Source organism: Cyanistes caeruleus, chromosome 26 (genome assembly GCF_971803275.1).
Source record: "Cyanistes caeruleus chromosome 26, bCyaCae1.hap1.1, whole genome shotgun sequence".
NCBI lineage: Eukaryota > Metazoa > Chordata > Aves > Passeriformes > Paridae > Cyanistes > Cyanistes caeruleus.
The window spans coordinates 4,760,113-4,776,404 of NC_141726.1; the positions used below are offsets into that span (position 1 = coordinate 4,760,113).

At 47.6% G+C, this 16,292-nt stretch overlaps 1 protein-coding gene and 3 non-coding genes across 7 annotated transcripts; all 4 read right to left on the reverse strand.

Annotated features, from left to right (window-relative positions):
- Nucleotides 1–227: 227 nt before the first annotated feature.
- On the reverse strand, nt 228–13,964 carry PABPC4 (poly(A) binding protein cytoplasmic 4). Of its 4 annotated transcripts, none has more exons than XM_086863284.1 (16): nt 13,818–13,964; nt 12,960–13,531; nt 7,361–7,554; nt 6,824–6,939; nt 6,221–6,360; nt 5,951–6,045; nt 5,217–5,354; nt 4,555–4,650; nt 3,800–4,072; nt 3,476–3,563; nt 3,115–3,231; nt 2,480–2,607; nt 1,831–1,924; nt 1,608–1,738; nt 1,429–1,528; nt 228–591 (listed from the first exon to the last, which is right to left on the reverse strand). In XM_086863284.1, exons 2-15 carry the CDS (start codon nt 13,150–13,152, stop codon nt 1,442–1,444), a joined length of 1,890 nt encoding a protein of 629 aa, XP_086719410.1. In that variant the 5' UTR covers nt 13,153–13,531; nt 13,818–13,964; the 3' UTR covers nt 228–591; nt 1,429–1,441. The 4 variants fall into 4 exon arrangements, with proteins under 4 accessions (XP_086719410.1, XP_086719412.1, XP_086719411.1 ...); XM_086863286.1 differs by having other exon boundaries at nt 13,777–13,960; XM_086863285.1 differs by having other exon boundaries at nt 13,763–13,946.
- On the reverse strand, nt 2,867–3,000 carry LOC111939191 (small nucleolar RNA SNORA55). Its single transcript, XR_002869192.2, has one exon. It is a non-coding gene; the product is annotated as a small nucleolar RNA SNORA55 (small nucleolar RNA).
- LOC111939199 (small nucleolar RNA SNORA55) lies at nt 4,151–4,278 on the reverse strand. Its single transcript, XR_002869200.1, has one exon. It is a non-coding gene; the product is annotated as a small nucleolar RNA SNORA55 (small nucleolar RNA).
- On the reverse strand, nt 4,792–4,922 carry LOC111939192 (small nucleolar RNA SNORA55). The gene has a single exon (XR_002869193.1). It is a non-coding gene; the product is annotated as a small nucleolar RNA SNORA55 (small nucleolar RNA).
- Nucleotides 13,965–16,292: the final 2,328 nt, after the last annotated feature.

Consider the following 16,292-nt stretch of genomic DNA (forward strand, 5'->3'; position numbering starts at 1 on the left):
CATTTTAAAGTACCTTTTTAGATCACTGTTTACAGCCATCACCCCTTCAGACACTGTCCCAGGCATAATTTTAACCCAGCTGCCTCAAAATATTCATTATCCAAAATCAGCAAGCAGAATAAGTCAAATCCCTGTTTAATGTATTCAACCCCCAACAGCTCCCCACCTGTTTAATTTCACAAAGCCACACTACATTTATTTGTCCAACAGAGAGAAATGACAACAAATACAGTGCAAGTTTATTCCTTTATTGATAAATGTTTCCCAAACTTTCCAAACTGGATTGTTCAATTAAACACAAACTCACAAAAAAATACTTCCAGCCTAAAATCCTCAACGTCCTCTTTAGAAGACACAAGGGGCAGAGCTCTGTTCTGGCAAAGGAAAAGCTTGCAAACCCCCCCCAGATTTCTGGTTTTGAAAACCTTGAGCTTCAGAGTTGGCTTTTTAAATAAGATCTTTAAGATTAATTTACAAAATGCAATATAACTATGTGATACAATGCATGGCCTTGAGATCTGCAGGACAGTGAAGGATCTTCAAACATCTTGAGCTGATGTCTAGGAAGGGGCTATTTGGCTTCTTTGTATCCTAGAGGGGTAAAAAGGGAGAAAACTTACAACACATCCCTGCTCCAGGCTAGGAAATATTCCAGCAGTCCAGGGAATAAAGATTCCAATATAATTGGGAAGGTACAGAGAAGCTGCTTATGGTGGTGGAATGATCAGAAATTGTTATTATCCACAAGAAATTCAAATTCTTTGCTTGACCACCCAGTGAAAATAAGAATACTCATCATTCTTCACCAGCTTGAGTTGTGATATCTGATCACAGCTTCACAGAAAATACTGGAGCTGGCAGACAACCCACAGAAAAATGGACCAGGAAAAACAGGAAGAGGCATTCCAAGAACCAAAATCCTTATTATTAATCCAAAATCCTTATTATTAATCCAAAATCCTTATCATTAATATTAATATATTAATTAAACAAGAGCCAGCTCCAAACACAGGTGACAACGCCTGTGTGGACAGACCCATGCAGTGAAACATTCCCAACATTTATCACATCCTGAAGGCAGATGGTTTCCAGGAGAAGGAGGGTCACTGAGAGCCTGTTTAGCCTCAAATCACCAGAACTTCTCGTGGCTCTTTCCCAGATTAGCAGTTCCAGCTCCAAGGAGCATCTCAGGGACTTCAACAACAGCTTTAGGTCCCTTAAATAAGCATCAGAGTGAATATTCCTTAAATTCTACATGTGTTTTCTGCTGGGACAAACTACATTAGGAGCTTTTTTTGTTGTTGAAGAGTGGACTATAATCAGGTAAGTGCTGGTCACACTTGGACCACACAAATTGTTCACCAACAATTGAGTTTTATTTACTGATTCTGGAAGCTTTTCACTGAAGCTGAGCACTCAGACACTCACCAGTCGTCCTGGTTCAAGAGGTAGCAGCAACCACACCCACCTTCTGGGCAGCTTCTTTCTTGGCTTGGTGAGCCTGCAGCACTGCCACGGCCTCCTCCACCTGCAGACACAAATCCAGGGAGGTTTTCTCCCTGCTCAGGGCCTCTCCCCTCCCACAAAAAGGGGACACAGCAGCTCACCTTGGAGCGGAGGGACTCTGGAGATTCCAGCATGTGCAGCAGCTCCGAGTTGTCAATCTCTAGCAGCATTCCTGTGATCTTCCCCGCCAGGCTGGGGTGCATAGCTTGGATCAGAGGGAACAAACGTTCTCCTGTGGGAGAAAAAGGAGTTCAGAGAGATGAGTTTTGATCTTTGAAACCTGAGGGGATGAAAAATGATGCTGAGCAGTGGGGTTTTACTCACCCAGCATCTGTTTCTGCTCCTGGGGAGGGGCAGCAGCCAGCATGGAGGCTGTCAGTGGCTCCTGGCCCTGCACATGCACTGCAGGCTGAGGTGCCTGAAAAGGGCAGACAAGGGTTCTGAAGTAAGCATGAGGCTGATTGCTTCGTATTTAGACGGTTTTAAGATGTTCTCTCCTACAACACAATCTTTGTCAAGCCTACAGAACACCTCAGCTTCAGAAAAGGGCAGGGAAGGTGGCCTTGGTTCACAAACACTCCCTGCAAGTCTTGAGCTCAAAACCCTGGAATGTCACACAGGAACACTGTAAATATCTTACAAAAAATCAAACATCACATGTTGAGAAAGCCAGGTGTGAGTGGTGCTCTTTCTTTCAATGATACCCCAGCGAGAATTTGGCAAAGAGAGACTTAAATGGTTGCAAAACAGGAACAAAGAACCAAGAAAAATATCCTTACAGCCAGTCTGGCTACAAAAGGGCTTGTGAGTAGGAGGCAGACAAACCAATCAGGGTGCCCCTGGCAAAGGCACAACTGCCAGCCTCTAAAATTACAAATTAGGACTGTCTGGGTCATAAAAGCAGCTTGAAGTTTCTATAAAAACACTTGAGTTGCGTGTGAAACTGCAGGGATTGCCCAGCCCCTGGTGGTACCTGCAGAGGTTGGACGCCTGGGTGTGGGCTGCGGACACTCGAGGCGTATTTGTAAGGAGGGACAGCCCTGGGAGCAGGGGCAGCTACAGGAGGACGGGGAGCCAAATTCTGTGCTGCTGTGCCAACACCTGCAAAGGAAGGAGAACACCGTGACAACACCTGCAGCAACACGCAAACAAGTTGGGATGTTCTGATTCTGAATTCAAACTATGCTCTGCAGGTGGTGCTTCTTTAGAAACCCAAGTGTAGCTACTTCAGGAAGGGGCTGTTCTCCCCACAACCAATCCATAGATTCCACACCTTTTGTTTAACAGCTGACTGCTGGAAAATATTGAGTTTGGATGCTCTCCTCTGAAAGCAAAACCCACAAGCTACAGAGATTTTGGGAGGTGTTGCAGAGGTGTAGAGATGAGTCCCAAACCAGTGGAGAAGAACCCACCTGGATTTCCACTGCTTTGCTGTAGCACCGAGTGCCCCCAGACCCGCACTGCACAGCGGGGAACAGGAAATAGGCAGAGTGCTCTTTGCAGACATCCCAGGTCTGACAAACATCTCTGGCAGTTGAAGTCAGGTCTCCACAGCATCCTCCTCCCTCCCAAGGAAGGGGAAAAGCCCAGGAAGAGACCCCTTCTTACCAACTCTCTGGGCAGCAGCGGGGAGGCCCCGGGAGGCCGGAGCGTTGGCAGGGGCCAGGTGGCGCAGGGCGGGCCGGGGCCCCGACTGGCGCATGGCATTCGGCATTCCCTGGAAGCCTAAAGGATGGAATGAGGGGAAATCCTCAAAAGGGAATCAGCTGGCAAGGCAGGACAGTCAGCTACAGGGGTGGTGCATGGGGAGAATCAGAGAATCAGAGCTGGAAGGGACACACGAGGATCAGAGTCCAGCTCCCGGCCCTGCACAGGACCATTCCCACAAAGGAAAGCGTTAGCTGTTCCTGTTGGGAAGTTCAGCCCCAAAAAAGGGCTCTACAACCAAAACAGCCTCTGGCACTCTCACCTTGAGGTCTCCCTCCTTGCTGCCATCGTGGGTTGGGTCTCATCTGTGTCATCTGGTTGGGTGCATAGTAAGTGGGTCTGCTCTGAGCCTGGAGGAGGATGAGATAAGCTCAGAGGCAACATCCATGTGCATCACAAACATTGTTCACAACATGCTCCAGCAGCCCTTGCCAGGACTCGAGGCTCAGGTTGGATTAAGAGAACAGGCAGCTGGCAAGTCACAGAATTCATTCCACTGCTGCACCCCTCATTAGGAATTGTTGCTTACAGGCATAAGAAAGGCTCTGTGAGATTAACACAGGATAAAAACCCCACAGCAGCTCACCTGGGGCACAGCAGGCATGAAATAGCCGCCAGCAGCAGGCTGGAACTGGTTGATGATGGTGTTGGCAGGCAAGGCCCTCATGCCAGCGATGCGCTGCATGTACTGGTTGGTGAGATGGGCCTTCCTCTCCTCCTTCCTCTGGGCCAGTGCCACATACAGGGGCTTGGAGCCCACGATGCGCCCGTTCATCTCTGTCACAGCTTTGGTGGCCTCCTCTGGAGAGGAAAAGCAGACAAAGCCAAACCCTTTGCTCCGTCCATCTTCCAGCATCACCTGCAGTAAAGATCAGTTACTGATGGAGTACAACTGAGCTGAAGAATCTGTGGTTTTTTGGATTTTAGGCAGGACATAACTTGTTGCAGAGGTGTAGAGACAGGTTCTCATGGAGAGTCACCTGTCTGGATTTGCTCTGCGTTGCTGTCAGCACCATGTGTCCCCAGGCCCACACTGCACAGTAAGGAATGGGAAAGATTTGGTGCAGTTCTAAATGCACAAAACAGAGGAAAGTGTCATTTCATGCTTATTACCTCAAGCAAGCATGTTTGCCACTTCCTGCCTCCCCTTTTGGTAAGGGAATCAAGTTTTCAGTAAAATCCCACTATTTATTAGCCAAGGTGTTTTCAGAATCACAGTAACCACAGGTTAAGAACAGCCCTGTAATCCCATGTCAGACAACATTTCCCTCTTCAGGCTTTAAATATTTCCTTTAGGTATTTCCACAATATTTTAATACAGGCTTTTAAATGCCACAATACCTTGGCACTTGTTATTGACCCAAAAGGTGAGAACTCCTTCCTCAGTTTTTCATCATCTATAGTGTCATCTAGGTTTTTAATGTACAGGTTAACACCCTGGAAGGGAGAGAACAGCATGACATTCACATTAAAAAAAAAATAAAAAATTATATGCACATCAACTGTTACCCATCTGCCAGAGCTGTAATTTATCCTAAAACTCTTAATTTAGCATCATTCCACAAAGCTGAAGGTGATAAATGTTGCAAAGGCGTAGAGACAAGTCCCAGTGTGGTGAAAGGGAGCTTGTCTGGATTTCCTCTGCCTTCCTGTGGCATCATCACATGTCCCCAGCACTGCACCTCAGGGAGTGGGGGAGTTTCAGATGCCACTTCTGACACGACCCAGTTCTGCCAGAAATTACAGAGAGCAGGGCAGAGTTGTGCTGTCTCTTCCCATTCCTCCAGGGATCCCCACTTGAAAGTCAAGGAGATTTCATGCCTCTTGTCTCACACTCTCCTAAACAACTTCAGTACCAAGACTAAGCCTCACTTGCCACCAAATACCACGGAGACACCTCTGTGTTTTAACCCAGGATGTCTCACAGGACAGTAACTACCCAGACAATTCCTTCAACAGACCAGAAAGAGTGCTTAAATTGAGAAAAGAAACAGATTATTCACCTGGTACCGGCTGAGTCTCTCCTGTTTTAGCTGTTCAAACCTTCTTTTCAGCTCTGCCTGGCGCTCAGCCTTCTTCTGTGCTCTGCCCACAAACAGCATTTTCCCATTGATGTCCTTGCCATTCATCTCTTCCACTGCCTGCACACAGAGGGTTCAAGAGGAAACTCTCAGCTGCTGCAGCAGGACAGCCCCTGCTCCTGTCAGAACAGGACTGTGTCCCTGCCTGCCAGTCAATAAATCAGAGTTTGCACATTACCTTTGCACAGTTCCTGTTACAGGATCATTAAACACAGGCTCATTAAAGACAAGCTGAATGAAGTTATCACACAGATCAAGCTGACGCATCGTGGAGCACTGAACTAACTTGGAAATTCATCCCCACCCTTTCTTGTCATTAAAAGTACATTTTAACAAGCACTTTGCTTAGAAAAGACCATTTTTGAGCGATGTTCTCACTTCAGGTGCCCTCCTCCTCCTCCTTCAGCCCTGCACTGTAGTATTTCTTCAGCAATTAACATTCTTGATTATACCACTGCACTCTGTGGATCTAGGAAACTGGAGGAATGCCAAGTTACCCTTGAATGTCAAGCTATTAAGGTGCAAAAGGTTTCCAAGTTCCCACATCTAGAAGAGGTCATGCCCGAGGCAGAATTCTCTTCTATTTAAGAAACAGGCTCTCAAGATAAACCAAGTTTTTCTTCTCTGAAGTTATCCAGCAAAAAAGTTGGTCCTACCTTGTTGGCCTCTTCATGCTTTTCAAAGCTTACAAAGCCAAAGCCTTTGGATTTTCCAGTGGGGTCTGTCATTACTTTAACACTCAGAGTTTTACCTGTTACCAAGGGACATGGTTAGTAAAACATCAAAACTATTTCAAGATTATTAAATTCCAGATAATAGCTCTAGTTTTCAGCCTTTAAGTGACCCAGGTAAGGAATTACACATTAGCACAAAACTACCACATTTCATGAAATTCACAGCCTCAATAGAAGTATTTCTGTATTTACCATATTTGCCAAAGAGCTCCTTCAGTCTTTCATCATCCATGTCATCCCCAAAGTTTTTAATATAGACATTGGTGAATTCCTTTGCCTTGGCTCCCAGCTCAGCCTCCCTCTCTTTACGAGACTTGAATCTCCCAACAAATCTGTAAGACATAAAGCATGAAAATCCCAATAAACGGATCGGTTTCAAGAGCAAAAAAATGTGTGACTTGTGGCGAGGCAAAAAAAAAAAAAAATGAGTGTGCAGTAGGAGCTGGGAATGGGGACAAGAAAGGGTGACAGTCAGAGAACAACAAACAGGCCACAGACCAACCAGAAAAATCACCTGCACTGTGGCTGGCCAAGGACTCCCAGTGGCCCTAGACAGAACCCACCCCAGCCCGCTCGCAGAGAGGTGGCAAATCAAGGCTCGGTCAGGGAAACCCACCAGTCCTGGAATGGAGGGGTAGCAGGCCATGGCTTGGGCAGGGTCACTCACCAGCCCTGGAGTGGAGAGGTAGCAGGCCAAGGCTTGGGCCAGGAGAACCAGTGCCTTGTGTGTCCCTGTTAATACCGAGATGCATCCCGGAGCATGTGAGCGCTGCTGCTGCCGCCTGTGACACTCACACTTTGCGGTCGTTGAGCAGCATGCCGTTCATCTTCTCGATGGCCCTATCTGCAGCATCCTGGGTCTCAAAGTGCACAAAGGCGTAGCCCTTAGAGCCATTCTCATCACACACCACCTGCAGGAGAGGGAGCAAAGCCAGGTGTCAGTGTCCCTCCTGTGCCACGGGCCAGCAGCTGAAAACACGCTGCTGCCAAGGGCCAGCACCAGGCAGCTCCTGACAACGGTCAGCACCAGGCAGACACCACCTGGCTGACAGATTCCTGCACTTCCTGACCAAATCTGATGGAATTCCAGCAATCCCTGAGCTTTTGGTCAACTCTGCCTTTCAGAGTTTTAACACCGAGGTCACAGGTTTGATCTCTGTAGGCACCATTCATTTAAAGAGTTGGACTTGATGAGCCTTGTGTGTCCCAACCCAGAATATTCTGTGATTGGGCTCCTGACACTTGACAAGAAGTGTCCCTTTCACCACCTGCACCCAAATCTCTGATCACATCCCCACCCTGAAAGAACTGAACAGTGTAACCACATCTCACCTTGCAGGACAAAATGTTTCCAAACGCCGAGAATGTGTCGTAAAGTGCCTTGTTATCAATGGATTTGTCCAGGTTCTTGATGAAGACATTCCCAACTCCTGATTTCCTCAGGGAAGGGTCCCTCTGAGACCACATGATGCGAATGGGTTTCCCTTTGATCACATCAAAATTCATGGTATCGAGAGCTCGCTCAGCTGCAGGAGAAGCCAAGAACAGATTTCTGTGGTTGGTTAAAAAATTAAGGTTTCCAGTGGCTGGGTGATCCTCTTCTCTGAATTTTACTCAGATCATGGAGGCATTTGGGGTATTATTATTGGTGATCAATGACTTTTAACTCAATGTTTCAAGGGAGGTTTTTGCAGCAGAGTCACTAAGTATATAAAAGGTTTCACAGACTTTAAATTTATATTATAGCAATAAATTCACCACCACAGCAAAATGGATATCAAAGCTCCTGGTTTATTAGCTATATTCTGAGTTATTATAAAGGTAAATTACTCTGCCCAAATAAGATTAGGAAAAACAGAAAACTCTGGTAAAAAAAAAAAAGTAAGAAAAGTGACTGTGTGGCTGTTTTGCTTTTCATGAAGCTCACATCTCCCCATCCTCATTTCTATTCAGAGAGAAGGATCATCTCCCTGTCAGGTCAGGGAAAATGTGCACGAACACATGGCTGGCTGTGAGGACATGAGTCAGCCTCTACATAACTTACGTGGCCAAAAAATGATTCCCAAGTTGCTCAAGCTAAAGATGACAAGAGAGTTGAGAAAATTCTGGGGGGGAAAAAAAAATTGTCTGTACACCCCATCTGATTAACAGGGAAGTGTTTCTCTAAACTCTCAAACACCAGCACTGTCATTCTAACCTGCTCTGAAACCCCCCTCCACGAGGCTATTTCTGCTGCCTACTGGTGTATAAAAAGGATCATTACGTACACACACCAGGATCTTGTTCATAAAATTGAGATGCTTGCACTGTTCTGTGCCAGAAAACACTCCCAGCATGGAGCAAGCAGAGAAGAAAGAAAGACTCTTAATTCCCAGCATGGAGCAGAAAAAGAGATGGAAAAATGTGCATTAAAATCAAGGAAAATTAAGAGGGCAGAACACAAGCTTTCCAGATCTGTTTGGTTCAGTTCTCCCAGGCCACCTTCACCCTGTGGTATTTGCTGATTAGATTTCAGGAGAAAAAAATTCAAGGAAAAGACCAATCTGAAACACCTTGCACATGACTTGGCTCATGCAGCCTGAGTAACTACTCAGCATGTCCCAAAAGTACCTCCAGGAATTCCAATGGAATACTGCCTACCAAAGCCTGCAGTCCCTACCCCCAATGCCAGCTTCCACTGCTGCATGGAAGCTTCTCAGAATTTCTTATGTGCTTTGAAATGTGGTGTTTGTTCTTGCTGCTTTTTAAATTCAAGTGTGACCATCGCTGTTCTCCCTGCACACAAATCCAGCTGGAAACAAGCTCTGCTTGAAAAAAAAATAATATATATATAATTTAAAGGACTCCAACAGCTCTGTTTAAACCAACGTGTTAAATGCAATTAACTGCCAGGCTAAAATGATTCCTCAGCTGCTGCTCTAAGTCCGTGCAAACCAGGTTCTTCCTGCAGTCCTTTCCTAGTGTAGGCAGCTCAGCAGGCGACCTGGTGCAGCTCGTCAAATTTGGCAGTGTTTATTTATAGTAGGCAGAGTCCTGCAGAAGCATGTGCTGGCAAGGGCACGAACTGGCTGGATAATACCATTTGCAGCAGGAACAGGCTCCTGCTGGAAGGTGACGAGCAGATCAAGCTGTAACCAAGGGGAGCTGTGAAGGCTCCAGAGCAGTTAGGAGTTCCTCCAGGTTCTTCCAAGCTCCCTGAGTAGATACTATTGCACTGCTCTTTCAACAGTTTGCTACTGTTCCACTCTATTATTACACCGCGCTTGAAATTCGCCCAGGAGCTTCTGGTGAGCGGTGAAAGCCCTACATGGATTCCCTGAGGGATGTGTGCCACACCCACAGGTGGAAATGCACCCCCACTACACACCAGGACCTCAGAAAACCTGTAAAGGATCTGCAAGAGTTCTGTGAATGACTCACACCAAGCACATCTGATTCATTTCCTTCATCTGAGCAAACACCTTCTCATTTTCTTCTATTTAAGCCATAAAGCTTCAGCCATTTCAGTTCCCGTATCTGTTTCTCTCCCACTGGGTTCCTGTCATCCTTCCAGCAGACTCAACTGCAGCTCACACAGAACATTAAACACACTCACAGCCCCTTTCAGGCTTCCTTCTCGTTCCCTTTCTGGATATGAGAACACTCACTGCAGTTTGCCTCAGGCCTCAAGAGCAATTAACTCTTATTATCTCATCCCTTACAGATGCAGAGTTCACACGATGCTGGGATTAGTGGCTGTGGTTGGAGCAGCATGAAGACTGATAACCAACCTCCCACCAAGATTCACCCAGGAGAAACTGCACACTTTATTCTCCCCAAACCTCTCTCTTAGGTCACTGAACAAAAAAGTCCTGCAAGGAAAGCACATAGTGCAAATCTAGCCACTGTTTTTTATAAAAAAATGATGGTGCATATTCAAAAGAATTAAATTCCTCAGTCACTGAGGTTACAACAAAATGCTGCTGCAATAAAGCTTGTGTCAGTACCAACACTTCCCTTTTAACTTCACATTTTGCCTTACACAGCTGCTCCTTTACACTCAAGGAGAACAAACAAGTTTATCTGTACTTTTCTACAGAAACACGTATCTATTCCCAGCCCTGGAATCCTCCTTAGCTTGGGAAACATTTCGTTTTTCCTGCACTTTCAGAACACCTTATCTCTGCAGCCAAACTAAAGTTTCTCTGTTTCATTACCCTGAGTACTTTATGACTGTCAATGTTTGGAATTCAACTGCATGGAACACATGGAAAGGGAAATTCAGCTTGTTTGTTGAGTTTGTTTTCTTTCCCTTCCTCACAGTCAAAAAGAAGAATAAATATTAACAACCACTACTGAGCCTGAACTTTGAAGTGTTTCCTTACCCTGCCTATCACAGGATGACAGGCTCAGAATTCAGCATTCCCTGCTTACTATAAGCAAGGAGCTGCAACCAAAACCAGCAGAGCTCATTTTCCCTAAAAATAACCTCTCTGCAGCAGACTACTGTCACTTAGACAATGCTTGTCCAGCGTCACTCCAGCAGCTAAAAAACTGTAAAAAAAACCCACAGAATTTGGCCCAGTTTGGACACAGGAACCTGGAAGTCAAGGTGTGACAGTGTGAGCTCCTTGTGACCCTGAAATGGAGAATTCTGGCAACTTGATTTGCTCTGTGGACACAGGGACAGAGTCTTGCTTTAAAACACACAAAAAATAAGTTAAAACATTGTTTTCTTCAGATTTACAAAGCCCTCACCCTTCCACAAAAGGTGCCAGGGAAATGCAAACTATCATTAATCAACACCTACTGCCAGTTCAAACATGCAATGTGTCCACAAGACCTCTGCAGAGCACAAAACCTCCTGATTACTGTAAGCACCTACTCACAACCATAAATCCAACCAGATTCCTACAACGCTCCCCTCAGCTTTTCTCAGATTTAGTGGGATGAAGCCCAAGTGCATTTCTGATTATGCATTCCTGGAAGAAAACACAGAATTCCTCCTCCTCCTCTCAGGAAGCCTCATGCAGGCAAGTGGCACCTTGAAACAGTCCAAATTTCTGCATTTTACAACAAAAATTATATTCTTCATAGTCATGTTCGTATCACAACCTTCTTCCAAACTATCTGTCCATGTCCTGCTGCATTGCATGGAGTGCAGCAGCTGGGGTTTTTCTTTATGCAGGGTAATACACACTAGAGTTTGACAAGAGAAAAATCAGAAATTCACATCTCATGAGGGCAGGAGGAGTTTGACTATTTCCCTGTCCCGATACTCACTCAATGATTTGGTTTAAACCTAATTCACTTGACCTTCTAAGACCTACCAGTAACAAGACACCACCTACTTGGTCCAAGTATCACTTCAAGTCCAGGAGCTTCCTAAAATGTCTGCTGCCTCCCCAGCAGCCCAGAACGGTGCAACCTCCCCCTAAATTCCTGTCTATTTATTACCATAAAAGATTACCTTGCAATATGTTGGGAAGGCTCCCATTTGTACGAGGTGCAGAATGCTCCTGCTAAAGCACATATGGGACCAGGCACTGATCCCTTCTGAGAATGCTCTTCTCTGCTTTGAGAGAACTTTATCCATGCTCCTGCACCCCATCTCCCCAAAATTTATCTAATCCAAGCTCCAGTTCCTTCCTGGCTTTGTTTCTGCTGCTTGTCTGTAGTTCTCTGATCCTGCAAAATGAGATCAGAGCCTAAGGAAGGCAGGTGAGCTGGGATAACTTTGTTCAGCACGTAAATGTACCAAGGTGGTTTTAGAAGAGGCACCCAGGGCAGGGATAGGACCACAAATACAGGCTCTCGGGTTCCTTCCTTCTCACTGAGAATCTTTAAAACACAAATACACTGCCCACCCCACTCTACCTCAAAAAAAGCTTTTTTGAGAGTGCCAGGAATGAGAAATTATGCAGCGGGGTGCAAGTCAGCTTTTAATCAGCATGACAAAGGAAAGGATCGAAAGTGCTCAATCAGATCAGGGCAAGGAAATGCCCTGGGAGAGGATGGAAGCTCTGCAAAAATGTAAAGAAAACCTACTACAGGCTAAAGGAAAGTTTACTTGTTGCTGAAGTCTGTGCTGTTGTAAACTGATTCTAAATTCAAGGGAAAAGCTCACTCTCATCTCTACTTGGATGCCTCTATCACGTAGAGATGCTGTTAAACCCCAGCACGGAGAAAAAACTTGCAGCAGTCAGCAGGCAGAGCTCTGAAAACTGGGGCAGAAAATGCTGACCCATTTTCCTTCCAGAAAAGACATGTTCCAAAATGACCTCTCCTGTCCCGTCTTTCACATGCTGCTTCAGCTCTGCAACACCTGGCCTTGAGCAGGAAACAAAGTGTGAAAAAAAAGAGTCTGGCAAGAGCAAAGCAAATGTGGCTTCTACACATGAGACAATCTGGTTTTCCACACATTGAACAAAGCGTTTTATTTCGCTTTCAAGCAACATCACCACTTCCCAAACTGGGAGGCACATCCAGCTGCTTGAACACAGCAGATATTAAATTCATTAAACTGGAAGTGTGTGGAGCAGCCAGAGGATCAGTCATTAAACTGAGCACTCAACCAGGGCTGACTACTCTGAACTCTCTCTGCTAGGACTGGCTGCACAAATCCCCACAGAAACAGCCCCAAAACTACCCCAGAATAAAGGGCAACACAGCGGGGATTATTTTCTTATACGCAAATCTCTGAAATTTAGTATCAGTGCAAGAAACAGACCTGGCTAAAAGAGATATTAACAAGTGCATTTGCAGAGCGTTTTGTAGACACCAAGCCGCAAAAAAAGCTCCTGTTGCAATCACAGAGAATTGATTGTGATTCAATCAAAGAAAGGGACGACTCACCCTGTAACGCTGTGGTGGGCAACACGTGAATTAGAAGGGAAAAACGAGTTAAAACGAAGTGGGGGAAGCCATGGATGTGGCTGCAATTGTCACTTACCATCTGCGGGCTGCTGGAAGTTGACGTAGGCGTAGCCCAGGGAGCGGCGGGTGATCATATCCCTGCAGACCCGAATGGACAGCACGGGGCCAGCCGGGCTGAACTTCTCATAGAGCATGGCCTCGGTGATATCGGGGTGCAGGTCCCCCACGTACAGCGAGGCCATGGGGTAACTGCTGGCGGCCGTGTTCATCCTCCCCTCGGCGCTCTCAACCCACGCGGGTTTTTTTCACTTGGGGTCTCGAGTCAAGTTTCTTTTAAATATTAATGCTGGGGGAACACTCAAACTCTTAATTAAAGCCTAAGCTGCGGCCTGCAGAAGCTTGGGACAAGGGGGCTGGCGGGAGGCCGGGCACCGGGACACAGAGCAGCTGAGAGCGTTGTGCGAGCTTGAAAAATCAGCAAAAAACACCCCAAAGTTAAGCCTCCTGGAGAGCAGGGATCGGATAAGACGCCAAAATTCATACGCCAGCACCCGAGAGCTTTGAGGCAAAAACCTCCTAAACCCCAACGTCTCTTATTTTTTGCTTCGGTTTAGCCCAGATTCTGCAGAGCGGCGGCGCGTTGATTTTCTGAGGAAATAAAAAAAAAAATAAAATATATAGATATATAAATAAACCTCAAACACGCGCTAATATAACTATTTCTTTTAAAATCGGCTCGGCTAGATAGCCCGAAGGTATTATAAATAAACCAGAGCGGCTGAGGCGGCGCGGCACGCGGCGGCCTGAGGGCGGGCGGCGGGGCAGGGGCGCGGCCGCCGCGCTCTCCCGGCGCACCGCGCTCCCCCGAGCCCTCCCTACCCAGCGGCACCGACCCGGGGCGGGGTCGGCGGCTCCGGGCCCGACCCCGACTCACGCGGTGCGGCCGCGGCGGGCGGAGGGGCGGCGGGTTGTGGCGGCGGCGGCGGGCGGCCCTTTATAGGCGCCGCGGCGGCGCGAGTGGGCCGCGGTGCCGCCGAGAGGAGGCGGCCGGGCCCGGCCCGGAGCGCCCCGCGCCGCACGCAGCGCCCCCCAGCGGGCGGGAGGACCCGCCGGGGTCCCGCCATTTCGGGGCCGCCACAGGAGAAGCGGCCCGCTTTGGGGATGATTAAAGTTAATAGTTGTTGAAAATTGTGTTGGTTCACTAATTAGTTTCAGGCGAGGAGGCGCTGGAGGGGTTGCAGTGGAGGCCGCAAAGATGGTTTGGGGTCTGGAGCATCGCCCTCATGAGGGGAGACTGCGGGAGCTGGGCCTGGTTATTCTGGAGAAGGGAAAGCTGAGAGGGGACCCCATAAATCCATAAAATGTCTCCAAAGGCTGTCAGAGGATGGTGACAGACTCTGTTCAGCGTTGCCCAGCAAGGAGCAACAGCCATAAACTACAACAAAAGTTTCACCTCAACGTTTAGACAGATTTAGGGACAAACAATCCCCTGTGGGCAGCTGGCGGAGAGATGGATCCACAGCAACAAACAAGAAGAGTTTTTGGGGTTGTTTTCCCTCCAACCCAATCCTACATGTGCAGATGTCTCACAGGGCAGCTCAGTCCCACCATAAAACACAAAAAATCCAGGGAAGCCTCCTGGGGATGAGCAGAGGAATGCACCAGCAGAGTAAAACAATTCCTCTGCGATCTTTCTCACTGCTCCCAGCTCTGCTTTTGGAGGTGTCGCTGGCAGCGGGATGAGGAGCGGTCAGAGCCGGAGCTGTTCCCACAACCTCCTCCTCTTCAGAGCATCATTTTTCCTCAAATAAGCAGGAGTTCCTGTGCCAGCTCCCATCGTGGGCTGCCCTGAAGCAGGACAGAGGGTCCTGATGTCTCCCCATGGAAGCGAGCTGTCCGTCCCTCTTCCTGGGCTGAGGCTTGAACAACTCCCAGCAGAAAGCTGCTGGAATGGGAGAGGGATTCACCCCCCTCTCTGCTGCTGTCCTGTGGCTTCACGCTCACGAGATCAGCTCCAGGGAGACCCGTAATTATCTATTTCTAGCATCTTCAGCGGAGCGTAAGGACACGGCAGTGCAGGATTCAGTGATTCATCAGTGACCTTCAGGCTCAGTCCTGTTAAGGGGGACTAAGATAGACACTGGTTAACTGGGCATTGTGGCTTTTCAATTGTTTAATTGCCTTTAATTTGCTTTAAAAGCAGAATACAACGTTACCATAAAAATGGAACGCGATACAGTGGAATAATCGAGAGTAGCAGAACAAAGGTAAAAATAGCAAAGCAAATTGTAGTGATTTGCAATATTTTCTGCCTTGAAAACACAAATGGCACAAATCCTCCTCCTCCTCCTGGTCTCATCATTCTCCCAGCAGCTGACAGTGCTGCACTGGTGGGATCACACCTGCCACTGTTTTGTGCTTGGTCCTTCACAGCTGGCGCCTCCTCCGCTGGGAAACCAGGGACTGACACAGGCATGTCGCCGTGGAAGTGTTCAGCTCCTGCTTTGACAGCTAAAGTCAAAACACAGCCCAGCTCAAAGAGCGTGTTTCCACATAAAACGCCCTTTGGCTGCGGCAGCCGCTGTGGCTACGCTGCGAACGGCTCTGATTTGAAACATATTTAGTGACATTTGTGTTCCCTCCCAGGGGACTCTGTGCAGACAGCCAAGGTCCTGTGTGCTGCTCCATCCTTTTCACTCCCCGTGCTGACTGATGGGCTGGGGGCTCAAAACTGCCCCAAGGGACCCCTCTGCTCTTGGTGTCCTCAACACACGATACCTGAGATCCTCCCAGCAGAGCTTCAGCAGCGCCTGGAGCAGAGGGGACATCTGATAATGGCTTTATCACACCAATCCATCCCCATCCATGGTGCTGGTGTGTCGCCCTGAAAACTCAGCTTCTGAGCTTGCTGACATGGTTTTCTAATGATTTTCCCAGGACAGGAACTGTAAACATAGATATGTGTACATTCTTTCTGTTCCACGTCTTGTGATGGGCATCTCTCATGGCCAGTGCAGTGGGAAAGTGTTATCCTGACCATCCCATCCCTGGCTGGGGTCAGAAACCTATAAATCCTGGGAGGAAAAATAAACTTTCTCTTCTTTTCACCACACCTCGACCTGTGTCCGTGTGATCTGTTCATCTTCAGCAGCAACACTGGTGGGTGACCCATCCATCACCCGGAGACCTCCCGAGCTGCTCTGGGAGTGCTGAAATCACCCTAAAAGATCACCCCATTCTCAGCACAGATGGCAGGTTTCCAACCCAATGCTGTTCCCCGTGTAGGATTTCTCCCCCTCGGCTTTAGGATTTCACCGGCAGATGGCAGGGCGGGATTGCTCCAGGAGCAGAAAGGAGGGAGAACATTTCACCCAGGGCAGACAGCAGCAGGACTGAGATAAGCAATATT

Coding starts and splice junctions, on each gene's coding strand:
- PABPC4 (XM_086863287.1), bottom strand. CDS start 13,152: ATGAACACGGCCGCCAGCAGTTACCCCATGGCCTCGCTGTACGTGGGG. Junction 6,940..7,360: donor GAAACATTTTGTCCTGCAAG/GTGAGATGTGGT, acceptor CCTCTCCTGCAG/GTGGTGTGTGATGAGAATGG. Junction 1,529..1,607: donor CAGAGTCCCTCCGCTCCAAG/GTGAGCTGCTGT, acceptor TTGTGTCTGCAG/GTGGAGGAGGCCGTGGCAGT.